Source organism: Phaseolus vulgaris, chromosome 8, assembly GCF_000499845.2.
Source record: "Phaseolus vulgaris cultivar G19833 chromosome 8, P. vulgaris v2.0, whole genome shotgun sequence".
NCBI lineage: Eukaryota > Viridiplantae > Streptophyta > Magnoliopsida > Fabales > Fabaceae > Phaseolus > Phaseolus vulgaris.
Genome location: NC_023752.2, coordinates 43275090 through 43295201, shown reverse-complemented (window position 1 = coordinate 43295201; position 20112 = coordinate 43275090). Strand labels below are relative to the sequence as shown.

The following is a 20112-nucleotide window of genomic DNA, read 5'->3' as shown; positions in this document are numbered from 1 at the left end:
TTTCGCTATCTTAATAAGTAATGCAATAGAGTATGCCTGCTGAGAATCAGAAACATTATAATAAACAGAAATAATTATAGATAAACTGTATTTAAGGTATTAGATATCCAGGTAAAAAATCTATTCGAGAAAATTCAATAATATATATATATATATAATAATACTTTGACAAAAAAACATACATCCACTTACAACCAACTTTAATATAATATAATAATACATATCAAAATTTTAAATTAAAAAGTAAAATAAATAGAATATTATTATTTTAAATTATCAAATAAGTGGTTTTTTATACTGATATAAAAAAATTAAGATTCGATATTAAATTTACTATTCATTGAATCTACATACATCATTATAACTTAAGTTGAACATTATAGCACTTTTTACATAAACTCCTCTATGTACAAATAGAAACAGGAGTGAAAACATAGGAGAAGTTACAGGAATCCCACTTGATAAGTGATAAATTAACGCAACAACCACCTTATAACATTTTATAATTGAATTAGTAGCAATGACATGAGTGGTTTACGTAGAAGAATTCCAACTCAGCAGAAACACGATCAAACATAGAACAATAATATGTATAATAATATAGAATAAGAACGAGGAAGGCAAGAGGTAGGGAAAAAAGGCAAAGAAAGCTCTCTATCTCTACTATCCATTCACATCCAGTGGACAACGCTGGAAGTAGCAGCCAGCTAAGCTAATTCTAATTCCTACGACGTCGACTTCACACCAACCTTCCAATTTTTACATTAACAGTGTAACACTCACTCAATCCTCACAGCACCGCCATTTATAAAAAGCACACCTTCCCACTTCAACCAAAAACCACTAACTGATTCATTCACCCCCTTTCCCACACCCCACTTCACTAACCCAATGGAATATGGCAAATTGGGCCCCGCCGACCCAGGTGGCTCCTCCCGCCGCTCCACCACTCCTCTTACCAAACCAACCCCCTCTTCATCCTCCGCAACCACCAAAAGAAAACTCATCATGCTCTCTCTTCTCGCAACCGCCTTAATCGTCGCCGCTGCCATCTCCGCCGTCCTTGTTACAGTGGTCCGCTCCCGCGCCTCCAGTAACCAAAACGGGCCCAGCCTATCCCGCAAGCCTACTCAGGCAAGACCCGTTTTTATTTTATCCTTAGAAATTGAATGTAAAAAGTTTAAACAACTCAAATACTAAACTAAGATAGAATCTATTTAGAGAGGCCCAATTTTACTTAATACTCCTAAACATTTTCATGCACCAATCAACTAAGATGAACCCATAACTAAATTGACTCGTGTTTTATAAGATTGGATTTGGTATTTCCAAACTCAGTATCAGTTATTGATTTCCTTTTATTGCATGACCCAATTAAAACAATCAAATTCGGCAATTGCAGGCAATTTCCCGAACCTGCAGCAAGACACGTTTCCCCACCTTATGTGTCAACTCCCTTCTTGACTTTCCCGGCTCCACCACTGCCTCGGAGCAAGACCTCGTCCACATCTCATTCAACATGACCCTACGACACGTCAGCAGAGCGTTCTTCGCCTCCTCTGGCCTCTCCTTCGCGGCCACCGAACCCAAAGTTCGGGCTGCGTACGAAGATTGCCTCGAGTTATTGGAGGAGTCCATGGACTCTCTTTCCCGATCCCTGGACTCCATCCTCTCGCCTTCGGCTATATCTAACGGCGGCGGATTGAGATCTGGCTCTGATGGATCTACCGAAGATGTGATAACGTGGCTCAGCGCCGCTCTCACTAATCATGACACGTGTGCGGAGGGGTTCGAGGAGTCGAGCGGGAGCGTGAAGAACCAGATGGTTAATAACTTGAAGGACTTGTCTGAACTGGTGAGTAATTGTCTCGCGATATTTTCTGGGAGTGGAAGTGGCGATTTCTCGGGGGTGCCGATTCAGAATAAGAGACGATTAATGGGAGAGGAAGATGATGAAGCGAATATATCGGGGAAATTCCCGAGATGGTTGAATAAACGTGATAGAAGATTATTGAATTTAGCAACGTCAGCAATTCAAGCGGATATAGTGGTGTCTAAGAATGGTGAAGGAACAGTGAAGACAATTGCGGAGGCTATTAAGAAAGCGCCGGAACACAGCAGTCGCCGGTTCATCATTTACGTGAGGGCAGGAAGGTAATTAACAAATATCACCTGAATATATATTTATTTATTTATTGTTGAATGCAAACAATATGCCTGCTTTCTATCTTTCTGAAAAGTATACGCTTTTCGAGATAACGAACATTACACTTTTTTCATTATTTTCGTTTTCACATAACTGTTTTCATTATTGGACGTGAAAAGAAATGTACTGAATAAAAGCCAAACATGGTCGGTGACGAGTTACTATGGTTTGAAAAACACTTTTCGCATGCACTCCTCACAGTTGTCTGCGAAGGTATTATTATAATTTCTAACAATGTTTACGCCTCAATTTCCGTTTATTTAGGTTGATGTTAAATCAAATTTGTTGACTCAAAGGAGGAGGAAACATATTCAATTAATAATGCTGTTTTCTCAAAGGATGTTAAATCAAATCTGTTGACTCAAAGCTGGTTTTATGTTAATTTTTTGTACTGAGTTTTACTTGTGTTTTATAATTGCAATGGATAAAAGGTATGCATTTGTGGGGTTACTTTAATTTGGATATGATGGAATTTTCAGGTATGAGGAGAATAATTTAAAGGTGGGCAGAAAGAAAACGAATGTGATGTTCATAGGAGATGGGAAGGGCAAAACTGTCATTACAGGGAAAAGGAATGTGATAGACGGCATGACCACATTCCACACAGCATCCTTCGGTACATTCCTTTTTCATCAGCTTGCTGATTAATTATACAAAATTTGCTTATCTTTTGCACTGTTAGAAAAGTATGGATGAAAAAATGTGAACCAATAACATGCACGATAAATGAACACCCCAAACTTGCACGTGGCCCATGTCGTTCAGTTGTTAATGCTTATATTCGTAGCTGTCTAGTTGCATGTCTTTTCCTTCCAAGTTAAAGTCCACTTGGGCAATATTACCCCCACTGGCACCTATGTATTTACTAGGAAAGTTCGATAATGACCAGCTAATTAGCATGATTTTTTAAAAAATAAAAAAAGTGATTTTTTTTATAAATTATAAATAAAGTATGCTATAGTTAAAAAATATATACTAGAGAAATTATTAATCATTTGAAAAAAAATAATTTTATTTTTTCTTGAACTCAATGTAAAATTATATTTTTTTTAATAAACCTCCGTGTCTCGTAGTACTTTTTAGAAACAAAAAATACCATCTGATCGTGGTATAGGTAAAGTTAGTGTCCGTAAAATCCGTTTTTTATAAGCTTTATTCTTGAAGTCAAAACTAATTTTTTATTGGTGAATTTCATTCGAAAAGTGAAAAGTAATTGCACAATCTAATCCCAAAAGCTTGGTGAAAAATTTAATTGATTGAAGTTAACTACAGTTCATGCCACATCAAAATAACATCACCTCACTAACTAACTTGGGACCTATTTTATTGATGTTTGAAAAATCCATGATAATAGAAGTGGTAGTTGGTTGTTGGAGTTTAAAGAAACCTGGCTCTACTAAACAGTATCACGTTGCATAAACCTTAAGCATTATCTTGCCTTTGTCAAAGAAAATCATTACTCCTTTCTTAACTTTTAATAATAGTCTCCATTCCATTATCATAATTACTAGTTGTAACATATCCTTTACATTGGTGGACAGCTTTATTATCCTCATATAGCAACGTAGAATTAAATAAACCCAAACTTAAATTACTGCGCCTACTTAAATGACTAAAATTGAATTATTGGTTGTTGGCTGGTCTTGCAATACAAGACAAAATATATCAATCAGTGTGTCCCAAATTAAATTAAATTAGGTACTACAGTTCTTATTTATAATATTTTTAAATATAATTAAATTTTAACTATTTTTATTTAGTGATATTTGTTTACTATGTGAAGTTTGTTTTTGTTTTTTACTTATGAATGAAAATGGAGGTAATGCCTTGCCAGTTTATTCCATTTAGTTCATATTCCTAATTTAGAATATGAATTATGGCAGCTGCAAGTGGTGCTGGATTCATTGCACGAGACATCACGTTCGAGAACTATGCTGGACCGGCGAAGCACCAAGCGGTGGCGCTCCGTGTCGGAGCCGACCACGCGGTGGTGTATCGGTGCAACATTGTGGGGTACCAAGACTCATGCTACGTCCACTCTAATCGTCAATTTTTTCGTGAATGTGACATTTACGGTACTGTAGACTTCATATTCGGCAATGCTGCGGTCGTGTTCCAGAAGTGCAACATATATGCTCGTAAGCCCATGGCCCAGCAGAAGAACACCATTACAGCCCAAAATAGAAAGGACCCGAATCAGAATACGGGCATATCCATGCACAATTGTCGGATCCAACCCGCTCCGGATCTTGTGCCGGTTAAGGGCAGCTTCCCCACCTATTTGGGCCGTCCATGGAAGCAGTTCTCCAGAACAGTGTTCATGTTATCCTACATGGGTGACCACATACATTCCCGTGGATGGTTGGAATGGAATGGAGACTTTGCTTTGGACACATTGTATTATGGTGAGTACATGAATTATGGGCCCGGTGCAGGTGTGGGCCAACGGGTCAAATGGCCTGGGTACCGGGTCATTACCTCTGCTGTGGAGGCAAATAGGTTCACGGTGGCCCAGTTTATATCTGGGTCAGCCTGGTTACCATCCACTGGAGTGGCTTTTGCGGCCGGGTTATCCGCATGAATAACACTGCAAAGAAGTATATACAGACCAACGAAGCCTCTGACACGTATTCAATTCTTACGAACTACAAAAAATAATTTGAACCACGCTTATGCAATTTAAGAAATGGAAAATGGCTCATTTTTTTACTTTACCAAAATATAGTACTTTGGTCCTAATTTTTTATATCAATATGTTGCTAGTAATAAAAGAATGCAAAACAAGGTAACTTTTGTATTTTTATTTCTTAGTTCCGCAAAATCAAAGATGTTATATATTGATTAGTCAATAATCACTGTTGTTTTATTGGTATTGTTCCTGTACAAGAGGGATCACTCACTATCAATTATCTTCTTTACATCGGTTGGTTAGCACAATCTTTCTTCTACTCCTTAGGTTTAGTTGGGCTACTCTTTCTTCATCAACTCTCATTCACTACCTTCAATCAAGTTCCTCCTCCTTCGCTCGCTCTCGGTCAGAAGGACACATGTAAAAGGTGTTCCGACACTCAAGTATTCGGTGCAATAAATACGTAATAATGACATACATTTTTCTTGGAAGTTGTACTTATTTATATGTCTGTGATGAGTCTTGTTACTGTTGGGCCGAGATTAGCGTATGGATCATGATTATAAGAGTGTATTACCTAATTCTCCGTACGGTTTAAACTTGTTAATCATCTCTTGTCCTAAATGCATTTTAAACATGTCGGTCAATCAGAACTGGGTATTGAGGCTTTTGGGAATCGTCTGGTTCCGACTGGTACACTTGCCCCCAGGCTCAAGAGATATTTCTCCTCGAAGAGTCTATATGTGATTATTTTGTTTCCCGAGGTTGGATGTGACGTACTGCGACGCTGGTGCTCGATGGGACGTACCTCTTGATGACAGGGTTTTCGGGTGGGAAATTGTACGTTGAGACGAGGACTGTTAGATTCAAAACGATCTAATGGGTCAAAAGGAAGTAAGATTTTGTTGCCCCTGACGTTTGGTGGCCTGTGTATAATGGTGCCCCACCACTCGTTCTTCACTTCTTCTACTATGACTTCTGAATCCTTCATTGAGGCGAGGTGTTTTCCATTTTCTTCGAGAGGTTACTAATGTCTTGTTGTAGCTCTTTCGAGTCTATACTTTGTCCTCTTCTTCTTTTTCTTCTTCTGATTCTTCCTCCTCAGAAACCCTAACTGTCAGAATGATCTAGGTTATGCCACCTGGTGTTAGCTCATTTCGAGTTGACAACCTAGTGGGGGCGACCAAGTTTTCATCCAAACCTAGCGATGGTGTGCCATTGGACATTAACCCAGTTCGAGTTAATGATCCAACAATGGCTCTCGACTGATCAACCCATGTTGTAGTAAGCGAGCCAAGCCACCGAGAAGAGTTTGGTTGGGTTGATCACAAGATCATTGAGTACTTTACTTAGTTTCATGACTCCTCCTCTATCTCTACCTTCATGGAGAGTGTGTTTGTTAAAGTCGGATGCGGTGGACGACATTATAGTTGTTGACTATTGTCACTCGGCCGATAATGTTTGCCACTGTCAGTCCAGATGCGAAACCCCTTTCGACTTGTATGCGATATGTTTCGTCTTTGTCTATCTCCTCAAACTTTCTTACATTGCTATATTTCCCACCCGACCGACCCTGTAAGTTGGTTATCACTTACTAGTCGACCGAGCAATATTCTATTTGTACCTTATACTTCCTCGTATAAAAGCTTTAAAGGAAAATATTTTAAGGTCTGTATTGAGCTTGGGTAGGGAGTTTTTCTATGACCGAGATGGTCGATCCAAATTACCTTTTTACTAAATGAAATCTCCCCCTCGGTATTAACATTGGCCTCGTTCTTCTTTGAGCACTGAGGACTTGGAGGTCTTCTCCATTTTTTTTTAAGTTGCCAAGAAGACTTCCTAATAGAAAGATCTTGGTTGTGTATAGGTCATCCCATCAGTTGACGAACTTTCATGGTATGTGACAACATTTTTCATCTCAGTCGGTTTGGCCTTTACTAATCTATGCTCTTTGTTTTAGGTATAATGACTCGATCTAACCCTAACACTAACGCCATGCTAGTCAAGCTGTAATTGCCTTTCGGTCGAGCAACAACCTCGAGCTGGTAGCTGGGAACCCCACACCTATCAGGGCGGCTGACTTGGCACAACCTTCAGGCGATAGTAGCCGAATGAATGAAAAGAGGAAGTCGGGAGCCACCACCCGGTCTCCTCATGGTACCCCGAGGCGTGCACCTCCACCTCCTCCATCTCCAATCCGACTAAGCTCTATATCGCTAGTCACTACTGTTGAAGACCCCACTCCGCTGCTGGGTGGAGGTTTTCATTTTGCTAAAGGTGTGCAAATTGGCTTAACACCAAACAAGAAGAATGTGGTACAATCGACACCTTGCCACGATTTGAAATCGACTTGCATTTAGTTGCAAGCTCGGGCCTTGGTGCTGACAAGGTTGGTTGGTGATGAGCTCGATCAACAGGCTGTCGAGGAGATCTCTCAACTCGAGCACGATCTCACAAACTACTAGCTCACTGAAGTTGGCACTAGAGGCCAACTTAGGCTTTGAAGCAAAGATAAACAAGTACGACGTCAAGTTGTGTCAGACAAAGTCGGGGTGTGCTTACCTCGAGGAGAAGGAGCAATGTTGGGCTATCGAATTAAAGGAGTGTGAGGCCCAGTTGAGCGCCTTAAAGCTAAGCTAGGACGGGGTTGTGTCTAAGAAGGCGACTGTTGAGATCGAGAAGGCATCGATCGAGGCGGTGCTCACCAATATTTAGAACAATATTCTTGGCTTGTATGAGTGGAGCTTTCAGCAAACCGTTTGACAAGCCTAAGTTCTCTATCATGATCCCGCCTTTAAGGGTGAGTTTGACGTGAATAAAGACGTCAATGAGTGCCAACAGGTCCTCTTCAAAGAGATTCCCTTGGTCGGGGTCGTTGCAAGCATCAACATCGAAGTTGTTGAAGATGAAGATAATTAGGTCTTAGGCTTCAACATCTTTTATTTTGCTTCTCCTTAGGGCTAAGATGTGGCCCCTTCCTTCTTTTTGGCAATATAACATGTTTTTTCATCCATCTTTTGGTTTTGCACAAGTACTTATTTTGTCGAACATTACGTCGAGTAGACAATTATATAATAAATGGCATTTGGTCGGTTAACTATCAAATATTAAATGAATAAGTATTGGGTGGAAATGTTACTAATAACATCGTGGTAATAGTTTACCGACCAAGTTGATACACATTTGGCTGAGTCGATTCTGGGGGCATCAGGAGGGATTGTTGTGTTAAGACAAAACTTCCTTGACCGAGCCGATTCTGGGGCATCGAGAGGGATTGCCATGTTAAGGCAAAGCTTCCTTGATCGAGCTGAACCTGATGGTGATAGTTTCCAGTGTTTAGCTTTAATTTAAATTTAGTTGAAATAACGGTATTTGATAAATGTCTCTTTAAAACCTTATCGACTAAAAACCCTCCTCAAGGATAAGTTTAGGTCAAAAATTTGCCTTCATAAGGAAGGTTCCCCTATTTCGTACGAGATCATTGCCTTGGTCATGTACGTCAGGTTATACGTGGTTTCTTGCGTGCTTGGTTATGCCCAAAGGACCTCCAACAATTCTACGATCCACTGCCCCTTGGCTGACTTGAGTCATTTCTTGAGTTCATTCAGTATGACGTTGTTGGCCGCCTTTGGTTGTCTGTTCGTTTGTGGGTGCTCCACCAAGCTGGTTATTGATTTTATGTCAAGCCCTTCATAAAAAGTATTCAACCCTCGCTCGATGAATTGCCGCCCATTGTCAGATATGATTGTGTGGGGATTTTTGCACATTTTTGGTGGAGATTGATGTAAGAGGCTCGACCTCGATCCATGTTGTGAAGTTGCCGACTCCCACCAACAAAAACTTGGATTGCCCCTTGCCTGGGCTGAATGGACCAACTATGAACATTCCTCATATGACGAATGACCATGGGGACATTACGTATGTAGCGTCCCCAGCTTGAGGAGTGATAGTGTGTCATGCTCTTGAGACTTGAGACATTTTTGACATAACCGACAAGTCACTTTGTATGGTTGACCAATAGTATCCGGCTCTAAGGACCTTTGTTGGCATCGTTCTGGCTTCTGAATGGTTCTAGCATATGCCTTCATGATTTCCTTTTCTGAAAAGCTTTTGGGCGACCAACGTGTATCTTGCACAACGTTATTTGACCTGGCTAGCCAGTTGGAAACCTAAGGTTATGCATCGTTCGACATTGTGCCCAAATGCTCAGTGGAATTCGCACCAAGCATCTCTTCGCGATCCCAATAACCGATTTGTCTTCTGGGAGCTTATCTGCTATCCCTAGCATGCTCAAGAGCTCTTTATAGGATACTCGAAATTTGGGTTTGGTTGCTGACCCTTCACCGACCTTCGTCTTGGATTCATCTCTCTTGGCTAGATATGGGACATACCTCGAGTCTGTTCTCTTCTTGGTAGAGGTTTCATTGACCCTTAGGGACCAATCTCGGTTGCTCTCCTTAAGCCTAGGCTGCTTTGAGCGCGAGCTGCCATTCCTCCTGAGTACGGCCTCTTCCGCCTCGATGTGGGTGATGACTCATTCATGTACTTCGGAGAGTGTCTCCGTTGGATTCCTGATTAACAAATCGCTGAACGGTTTTGTTGTCATCCCTTGTATGAAGGCAACGACCATCATTTCTTCATCATGTGTTTGAAGCCTTACCGTGATCGCACAAAACCTATTTAGATAATCTTTCAATGCCTTTCCCTCCCTTTGTCTAATGTTGAAAAGATTGTACAACCTCGGGTGTTTGACCTTGTTGGCCGATAACTGTTTTTTAAACATCCTAGAGAACTGAGGGAAAGAGGTGACGTGACCATATGAAATTTCACTGAGCCATTGTAGGGTTGTACCTGTAAAAGTACCCGTGAGCATCTTACGTCGGATGACATCTGATCCTCTAGAGATGATAATTTGAGCCTTGATTGCCGTGAGATGATTTTCAGGGTCTTCTACTCCTAAGAAAAAGGCGATTTTTGGTGTGATCCATGATTTCCTGCGAGAATGGCTTGGGTCATCTCTTGATGACAAATTCAGAGATCGTCCCCTAGTGCAATGTCGGCCATGTCGATGCAGGCTCTTTCGCAATTCCTTATTGGTTTTGGGCAACTCCTCATAGGTTTGCGAGTGTTCCTCCGTAGCTATCCGAGAGGCCTCGATTTCTGTCATCATACGATCTTGCAGGAGTTCTTGCTCAGCTTGGGCTTCTGCTCGTAGCCTCCTGCTCGACCTTGGTTTCTTCTTGGATTCGCTCTTGCTCTCGTCGATATTCTTCGTTCACCTCTTGGAGGGTCCTCATGGCTTACATGAGTTGTTGTAAGGCATGGGCATCGCTTCCTTTCGATCCCAACAGGCCTTGCCTTGTGTTTCTCATCACGACGGAAGGCTCGGTGGTAAATGTGGATGGGATAAGGTTTTATCAGGCCCCACGACGGGTGCCAATTGTTCTCTCCTACTGACCTCGAACGGACTGAATGGGTGAGCTTCTCTTCTAACTTGTCTCTAATTAGTGATCCGAGATGCTGATCCACTGGGACCAAGGGGAATTTACGTGTTGATCACACACCAACAATCAAGTCAGTAAGAGCATTTAAAATATCAAATCAGTTTTAGTCTCAAGTATTCAAAAATAGCGTACCTTTACTTGGGGTCTCAAGCTCCTTTTATAGATATCCCTTCAACAGTTTTCACTAATGAGAGCATAATCTCAACAAAAGCATATAATTAATCATATATAACAAAAAAAATTATGCTTACGTGCACCTTTATTCTCAGGTGCTAACAACAGTAGAACATTCTGTTTACATGCACCTTTATTCTCAGGTGTTAAACTACTTTATATCCAACAATTTTTTTTAATAAACATATGTATTATAACCAATCATAGTATCCCATTTTAATTATCTTTTTCAAGCTGACTACGACTATCCGAACCGAGTTCATGACCCGCCTTTTGGTCCAAAATTATATATATATATATATATATATATATATATATATATATATATATATATATCATACATCCAAGATAAAATTTTATAAACAAGTTTTAAACATCGAATAACAGAACATTTCAAAAAAAGTTTAAACAGTTCCTGCAGTATTAATGAATGGTAGTAGAAGTATTTATGGATGGCAGTTTTAATGATACGCTATGATCCTCGCCCTCTGCCTCCTTTGCTGCTAATTGTAAAACGGTACATTTATTGGCGATTTATGCCCTTCTTATCTCTTCCCTCTAGCAGTCCTTTTCTGCAGGCTAAAATAACTAGTTCATCACAGTGCTAATTATATATATATATATATATATATCATTAAAAAGAATTTAAAGCATAATTTTGTATAATAAACATAATATAAAATATTGGTAATGAATTTTTAGCTATAACTTTCAGTAAAAGCAATACATTTTTAACAAAATTCTAAAAGAAATAGTTGTAACCCAAGGACAAGATCTATTTTAATTTTGCAGGCAGTTTTAATATTTCCAGCATTACAGCTAGCACTATATGAAACCCTTATATTTCTGCAATGTATCTCCATTCCCCTCTTTCCTTCTAACGTCTCTCAATATTAATTGTAATTTTAAGTTTTGAAAACCGCTTTCGTCTGGTACTCCATTTCTGCACTGCCTGCTGCCATAAGATTCAGTGCACCACAACACTGCCTTGAGATCCTATCTCTCACCATTTACAAAACCATATATTCATTCAGTAGTACTGGTAGAGTAGTAGTTGACACCTTGATGGTGAGGCTTTAGTCTCTTTCACATCACTACCAAGGTACCTCTCGTTTTACTCGCTTTTCAACCTCACACCATAACTAGTATCTACCCTTTCCTCTTTATCTATTGCTTTCCAACGTTTTCTTAATCCAAAACTTCAGAAATTTTCTCTTCCCCCACTCATTCCATTTTCTCGTACTTCATATCCCGTTACTCTTCAAATTACGAGAAATGGAATCACAGAAAAGTCCATTAATAGATGACAGCTTATTTGATATTTTCCAAGAAACGGAGTTTCGGGACACTGACTTTGATGGATGGGACCTCCTTTCCATTTTGGAGAGCCTACAAGACTTGAAACATTTCCCCCCCATCAACAATGAAGCTGTTGTTTTCCCAACTTCAAAAGAAAACGAGCAAAACTCAACTATGGAGTCCCAAAAGGTCTCCATATCTTTAAGTGCTCCACAACATTCTGAAACAGAGCCTGAAATCTCACCCAAAAGCAAGACAAAAAAGCTTCACCCCACCTTGCTAGAGGAACCACCGAAGGTGTCTCATATAACAGTGGAGCGCAACCGCAGGAAGCAAATGAATGAGAACTTCTCCGTATTGAGGTCACTTGTGCCTTCCTTCTATGTCAAACGGGTAATTAAGTCTTAATTATCGCTTAATTATTTATACATCACTCACATATTCAAATTCTAGAAACTTCCGTCGATTTTATATGAATGATAATAATCCATTTATAACCTTAATTTAGTTCATAAGTTTGCATTCCGGACTTTGTTTTACACGAAATCTCCTTGACATAGACAACATTAACTAACTGAACTAACTACCTATGTATTTTTTAGGATTTTGTATTATGCAAATGTTGACAGGGTGACCCACGGTAACTGTGAATGTTTCGTTCTTTATCTCTTGTATTTTTTTTAATTCAACTTTTTTTATAAGCAATCATCATCTATAAATATATTACTAAAGTGTAAGAGAAGTTACAAAAAGACTTGTTTCATCCGCTAGTAGTGTATCCAAAAGTAATACACGGAATAATCAATATGACACCCAACACTACATGACAACTAAAAGCAGACAATCCATTCTTTTTCTACATTCATCAACAACTCCTAATACTATTATTTTAATTATTTTTATATTATTTAATTACAAATTACTTTTTATTACATTCTTTTTTGTTAAAAGTGGATAAAAGTATAACTTTTTCCTAAAGAAAGAGAGAGAAGTGTAGATACTATAAGGAAAAGTTTAATTTAATACCATATAAAACAAAACACTCCCACCTTGCAATCTATTTTAATAATATAATAATATAATAATATATTTATAATTTATATTAAAATATAAAAAAAATTTAAAATAAGAATATTTTGGGTTGTGTAGTGAGTGTATATTTTTTTTAACGTTTCACGGTAGGAAGAGAAAGATAGAAAGGAATAGTAGGCGTTGGTGTACGGTATGCTTAGATACGTATATTGAAAATTTTATCCTTGTTAGCTTGTGTACATTGTGATTTCATGTACTGTAACTTGAAGTTCCAATATGATATAGGGAGACCAAGCATCAATAATTGAAGGTGTGGTTGATTACATCAAGGAGTTGCAACAGCTGCAGCAATGCCTAGACGCAAAGAAACAAAGAAAACTTTACAGTGATGTACTAAGCCCTAGGCTAATTTCAAGCACAAGGCCTTCACCACTAAGTCCTAGAAAACCACCCTTGAGCCCTAGAATAAACCTGCCCATTAGTCCAAGGACTCCACAGCCTGGCAGCCCTTACAAGCCCAGGTTGCAACCAGGTTACCTCTCCCCAACTATAGCCAACTCTCCCACTTCTTCAGCTTCTTCTTCCATCAACGACAATATCAACGAGCTTGTTGCAAACTCCAAGTCTGTTATTGCCGATGTCGAGGTCAAGTTTTCAGGTCCACATGTTCTTCTGAAGACAGTTTCACCACCAATTCCTGGACAGGCTCTGAGAATAATATCAGCTCTTGAAGACCTACCACTCGAAATCCTCCATGTGAATATCAGCATTGCTGATGAAACCATGATCAACTCATTCACTATTAAGGTAACTGTGATATGTACATAGATGGTGCCTACTGTTTTATTGATATCTTAAGTTAATATTATGCCTAATGCTTATACTAACAACAAATTGTATGGTAGTTTCTTTAAGCACTACATATCTACTAGGATTAATATTCCACAAAACAGTTTTTATCATTTGTACGAAATATAAGTTGAGTTTACCCAGTATAGATATATTCTTTCTAGATTTTTTTTAATGTTCCGGCCTTTGTAAAACTGATTAAAAGAAGTAATTATTTTTTTAAAAAGTAGACTAAATCCAATATAAACTAATGAACATAATTTAGAGAAAAAAAAAGAAGAAGATGAAATGCCATGCATGAAGTTTTTTTCTTCTTTCTTTCTTTTATTTTGTATAGATGTCCAAAATTTTGCTATCTTTGAAAGCTAGCTACCAAGCATTGGCTCAAATTTAATTAACTATTTTTGCCTGACTTTGTTGTTGCTTGAGATTATTAAACCCTGTCTCTTTCTTTAAGTCCTTTTTCACAGATGAGGATAGGTTTTGACAGCGTCTCAGTGATGTTTTTGTTCCCTGAACCCACATCTTGGTTCTTGATTTAGACGGTTTAGATTTGTAGTTCTAACTATTTGAAATCTCACAAAGCATGCCAAATCAAGTAACCCACTTATTACGAAGTGGACTTTAAGCCTAACTCAACCCCATAAAACCGGCTCGATGGAGTGAGGATTGCACCCACATATATACAATGAAAGGCTCTAATCTCTAGTCGATGTGGGATTTCCAACACACCCCTCACGCCGAGAGTGATAGATAGAAGCTACACTGGCATAAGCCTACCCCCTATAGAAAAATCTAAAAAATATTAGCATGATGATATAGTAATTATGTTTTTGGTTAGTACTCTACAGTGAAGTACATAACTACTGTGATCTGTAATAAACAATGATACGCAGTACATCCAGTACCATTTTCTCTGGATTTGTTTGAGACGCCAGGGACGTGTGATGTATCATGGCATCTGGCAGGCATTTTCTTTATTTTGGAGAAAAAAAAATATTTTATTGTCAGTGGTTTTAAATAGGGACCTACCCAATGAAATTATTAATTTCATGATAGCTAAATAACTGATTATGTATGCATGCTATTTACGTGCTAACTGTGGTCCATTAATAACTATAGTTTCTTAAATCTGTCCTTTGTAGATTGGAATTGAATGCCAACTCAGTGCCGAAGAACTCGCTCAACAAATCCAGCAAACATTCTGCCAAACATCGCTTCCAGACTCCAGAACGACCATCAGACCTCACCCTTCCCCTTTTTAGTGCTTGTTTGTACGTTGCATTAATAATAGAGAACATGGGGAAAATCCATTTAATTATTAGTCACTAGCAGTTTTAGTTAATTTTCTTTATTTTCATTAACTAATTACAGTAAGTTTTACTTAGTTTAACTGTTCATCTGTGTCTTTCTGCGTATATGGCATGTGATTCTACCTGTAATCAAACACTGTGCCGAGCTTCTAAGAATTCAATTTGTTCTTTCGACTCAAAAATATTTAATTAATTTACAGCTATCATCATTCCCCTTTTTGGTTTAATATTATTTACGATAAAAACTTAGACATGCATGTAATTACTGTTCTAACATTAGAAGTTAAATTTTGCTTTAGTAATATGGTATAGTTAATAAAATATTTTAATACAAAATTCATAGAACTAAAATTCTAACACTAGCTTAAAAAACGAATACATAAATATATTACTGTCTTTAAGTCTTTGTCCTGTATTTTAGATGTTAAATACATCGGATACTCAAGTCGGTGGCAGTTTATTTATTACAGTTTCCAATCCAAACATTAAAAATCGATCTCTGGGTAGAAAAATAAATAAATACAAAATGTTCTAAACCTTTCCCGTCACAAACAGCGCTTGCAATTAAAGTTGCCTCATTCTAAAACCCTAAATAGGCCATTGTAAAATACATTATATACTATATCCACACGTCATACCTAACTATTTTATTTTCAACTAGCTCCATGATTTGTGTTGGATGTATGGTTCAAGCATGAATCCAATTATTCCCTTGAAGATTGTGAAAAAATTAATATGATCCATCAAGACTTAGAAATGTTGGAATATTTTATAGTAGTACAAAATATGCCAACGACAATCCTAAATAACAATATTTTTAACAAATCCTTATGGAAAAAAAAGCGGTAATAATTTTTGTAATTATTTGAATCCTTTTAATGACGGTCACCATCGTCGTTAAAAGTTACAAATAAAGATTGCATGACAGTTTATAAAAGAACTGTCGTTAAAAACCTGTGTAAACTATGATGATGTCCAATGAATCGTCGTTAAAAGTGTGTAAAGTGGGAAATAACGACAGTTAGGCGGGAACATCGTTAAAAAGTCATTTATTATAGATTTTGTTCCCATGAGACCTCACTTCAGTGTTTTTTCACTCTCACTCTCACCATCCAACGCCGCTCAAACAGCCTAGCTGATTGCGGGCTACCCAACCCGCCGGCTCCACGCCACCCAGCACCACCTCTGCGGTGACCTTTCTGCACAAAAACCTCTCTCGATGCGCGAAACCCCCTCTCTACGATGACCTCCATGCTCCCTACCGCGACCTCCGTGCTCCTTGCCATGATCGCACCTACCACGACCACATTGGCCAGCCTGCACTACGCACCTCCACTGTCGTTGTCGCACTGCACCAAGTCACCACACCGCATCACTGCCTCCTCTCTCCTCCTTAAGGTTAGTTTTAAGGTTATATTTTTAAAGATAGTTTTTTAAAATTACTTTTTACTTTGTTGTTTTATTTAATTAATTTGAAAATAAATATGTGTGTATTTGTATATATTGAACACGTTGAGACTGAGTCTGGGGGTATCAGACCTTCGACAATTTTTTTTATAGATTTTATGAAATTACCATTTTATGTTATGTTTTTCTCAATTTGGTTATTATATTTGTTCACTTAAAGATCTACTACTTAAATGGATCGGAGTTGGATTAATTTATCACGTATAAGTGATGCATACAAGAGAGGCATGGAAGAATTCATAAATTTGCACAACGTAATTTCGATAATAATCATAACAAAATAAGAATGAGATGTCCTTGTGTTAATTGTTTGAATGGAATGATATTGAATGTTTCTGAAATTAGAGAACATCTTTTATGTGATGGATTTTTTAAAAATTATACAACATAGTCTTGACATGGTGAATTGTTACACTTGCCAAGTGTGCGTTGAATCGAGGAGTTTGTTGATTTGGCAATGGATGACATATTAGAGGACATGATTCGTGATGTGGGAGCAAAATCTTTTGTTGAAGCGGTGTATAAAAATATGTCTAATTATGCTTCTGCACTAGATCTCACCACAACACTTTGTTTCTTGCTCTTCCAAGAGATTAAGTTATCACCAATAGAGACACAATAACCGGAAGTTGATCTTTTATCAGATGGAGATCCTGCCCAATCAGCAACTGAATAACAAACGACTTTAGTATGGTTATTGTGACCATATAAAAAAACCTTTTCCTAGAGAGCCTTTAATGTACTTCAGTATACGAATGACTACATTCTAATGGTCTTCACATGGAGAATTAAGAAATTGACTCACCACACTGAGTGTAAAGGAAACATTAGGACGAGTAACCGTGAGATAGTTCAATTTTCCAACTAATCTTTTGTACTTCTCAAGATCTGAAAGAGGCTCCCCCTAATTTGGTAGAAGTTTGACATTGGGATCCATGGTGCCAACAATCACTAGCGCAAAAAGGATAATCAAATGCGGCTATAGAACCGCATTTGATCAACACGCAGTCGTAAATAAGAGAAATACAAATGCGGCTATAGAGCCGCATTTGTAAATGCGATTTACGAATGCGGTTATTTGAAATAACCGCATTCGTATATTCTTCTGAATGAGCTGGGGTTTTAGGGGTTTAAGATTTACGAATGCGACTTTGGTAAATAGTCGCATTCGTAAATCACATTTACAAATGCGGTTATTTACCAAAGCCGCATTCGTAAATCTTGTTTTTTGATTTACAAATGTGAATTTGGTAAATAACCGCATTTGTATATAGTGTTTTTTTTTTAAAGTTCAATTCGTATTGTCCCTAAACCATATAAATTAACCTGCATAATGATCAAACCCAGCCAGACAAATACAAAAATATAGAGATAAATTGAGAGAATCAAAATGTACATTTACAATAGTAATCAAATTACATATAAAACCTACACTATTGATCAGCTATCCTAGAGTTATAAAAATTTATGAAATATGTGGACCAAGAATCTCTGACATGAAATGCCTTCCGAATTCATTGGTGTTTCGTCCGTGAATAACTGCATTGCAAAATATAGTTGACATAAATTAGTTTATCTCTCTCTCTCTCTCTCTCTCTCTCTATATATATATATATATATATATATATATATATATATATATATATATATGTTCAAGAATTATAAAAATGATTTAACATATCATGTTATTACCTCTTTCCAACCAATTTTAACACCTAGTCTTATAATGGTAATCATCCATTGCATAATGTAATAGCCACACTCACAGCTTCCTGGTTGTTTATTACACTATAATTCAATAAAAAGTAATATGTTAGTATATTGATAAACAATGATAATAGAGAAAGAAAAAAATTACAAATCTTTATTCTTATCTAGTTCAAATTATTTGAACTGGATCGACCTTTTAGGATGTTATATCCACGCCATGAACTATGGTTAATTAGTAACATATACAAAGTTAAGTTTATAATGTACTTACGTATCATTGATATCCTTAAATTTTGTGGGAATCTTCTTGTGTAGGGAACAGAACCACACAACAGTCTTATCAACCATTGATAAGACAAGTAAATGCCAATGATGCCTATATCATCCATGAAAAGAGTTAGTAAATATTTAAAACATGAAATAATAATAATTGATGACATATAATTAAACCTACTCATTAATATAAGGGCATAAATAATTTTTTTTCCCTCTTTTTCCAGGGTGTTAGTGATGTATGCTTGAGTCTCAGATGACTTTGGTCCAACCGGATTAGTATATACAGGATCTAGGAATCCATACATATTTTCCTTCCCCTCAGTGATACAGACTCTATGCAAAAACCTACAAGTTTTTAGTTAAAGCATAATCAATAATAATTTAACATAAAGTACATTGAATAATAGGTAAAGATACTTACATCATAAAAAATTGAATTATACTTATATTGAGCTCCTGATTCCCAGATATAAATTCTGATAAATCTGTGTTGTACATCATCAGTGGCAGTTCAGTGTTTATTTGAAAAAATGTATCATCCCACGGAACTGGAAAAGTTTCATTGCCAATCTGACTAGCAATGAGACCTAATGAAGCTATAGGATCGTCAATTGGAACCTCACGTTTCTTCTCCGGACTTGGTGGCCGAAAAGGTTTCTACAAGATAAAGAACATTTGTATTAAATTATATGTAATATATAAATATAAATAAAAAATAATATAATGAAATGAAATTATTACATGAGGTTCGGGCATAAATCGAATGAGGTCTCTGGGCCAGGCAACGAATGTCTGAAATGCATCGGCCACAATGGTTACCTCATCTGAAGATAGTGGAACACGAGCATCAGGAAATTGTACTTTTTCAACTGTTGCCTTCGCCACATCAGGGGAGAGAGGAACGTTATGTAAGGTGGTGGCGTCTTGATAGACTTTTCCAAGGGCCACCACCCGAGGAAGTTTGCCGCCCACTACCAGTAGCTCACAATCCTTCGTCTGCCCATTGATATCATCCCATGATGTTGGAGGAGTCGCACAACTCCCCTTTGTGCTCTTGGGAGTGGGACTAACAAGGGGTTCAATCGGCTCAACACAAAGTTGTTGCGATAGAAACTCTTGTCGCATTCGATCATTCTCCCTTTTCATCTGTAGCCACATCAAATCAGTCTCCTTTCTCATCTCCTCCATTAATTCTTCACGTATCTTAGTCTTCATTTGAGTTTCGTTCTCTTTGGAGGAGGAGGATGACTTTCGTTATGAAACTCCAAAATATAGTTTAATTCCGACCCCTTGTCCAGCTGCACGAACACGACCACAGTGCTCAGGTCGTCCAATTGCTTCAACCAGGATATCGTGACGACCTTCAGCAACAAATTTACAAGGAATCCTGCAAGAGACAAAAATAATATCAGTTTTTAATATAATTAATGCTTTAAAATAAATGAAAATAACAAAAATAGCTTACAATTTTTTCGATGATAACCCCGGATTGCTCAGAACTTGGTGCACCCGACTTTGTAATTCGGGCACTCTTCCATTTTACATGGCAAAAAGGTGGTGATGGAGGAGAAGTGACCTCTGTTTCCACATTCTCAGACAACGTCCCCTGTTTAGATTGCTCCTTTTCCACCATCAGTGCTTGCTCAAGTTTTC

At 37.8% G+C, this 20112-nt stretch overlaps 2 protein-coding genes across 2 annotated transcripts; both read left to right on the top strand.

The window, feature by feature from the left end:
- The first annotated feature begins 797 nt into the window (after positions 1 to 797).
- On the top strand, positions 798 to 5128 carry LOC137824268 (probable pectinesterase/pectinesterase inhibitor 61). Its single transcript, XM_068629830.1, has 4 exons — positions 798 to 1134; positions 1403 to 2154; positions 2686 to 2822; positions 4090 to 5128. The coding sequence occupies exons 1-4, from the start codon at positions 892 to 894 to the stop codon at positions 4785 to 4787; spliced, it is 1830 nt and encodes a 609-aa protein (XP_068485931.1). The 5' UTR covers positions 798 to 891; the 3' UTR covers positions 4788 to 5128.
- Positions 5129 to 11788: 6660 nt separating this feature from the next.
- On the top strand, positions 11789 to 15029 carry LOC137826027 (transcription factor SPEECHLESS-like). The gene is made up of 3 exons (XM_068631870.1): positions 11789 to 12205; positions 13130 to 13651; positions 14839 to 15029. Exons 1-3 carry the CDS (start codon positions 11789 to 11791, stop codon positions 14956 to 14958), a joined length of 1059 nt encoding a protein of 352 aa, XP_068487971.1. The 3' UTR covers positions 14959 to 15029.
- The last annotated feature ends 5083 nt before the right edge of the window (positions 15030 to 20112 follow it).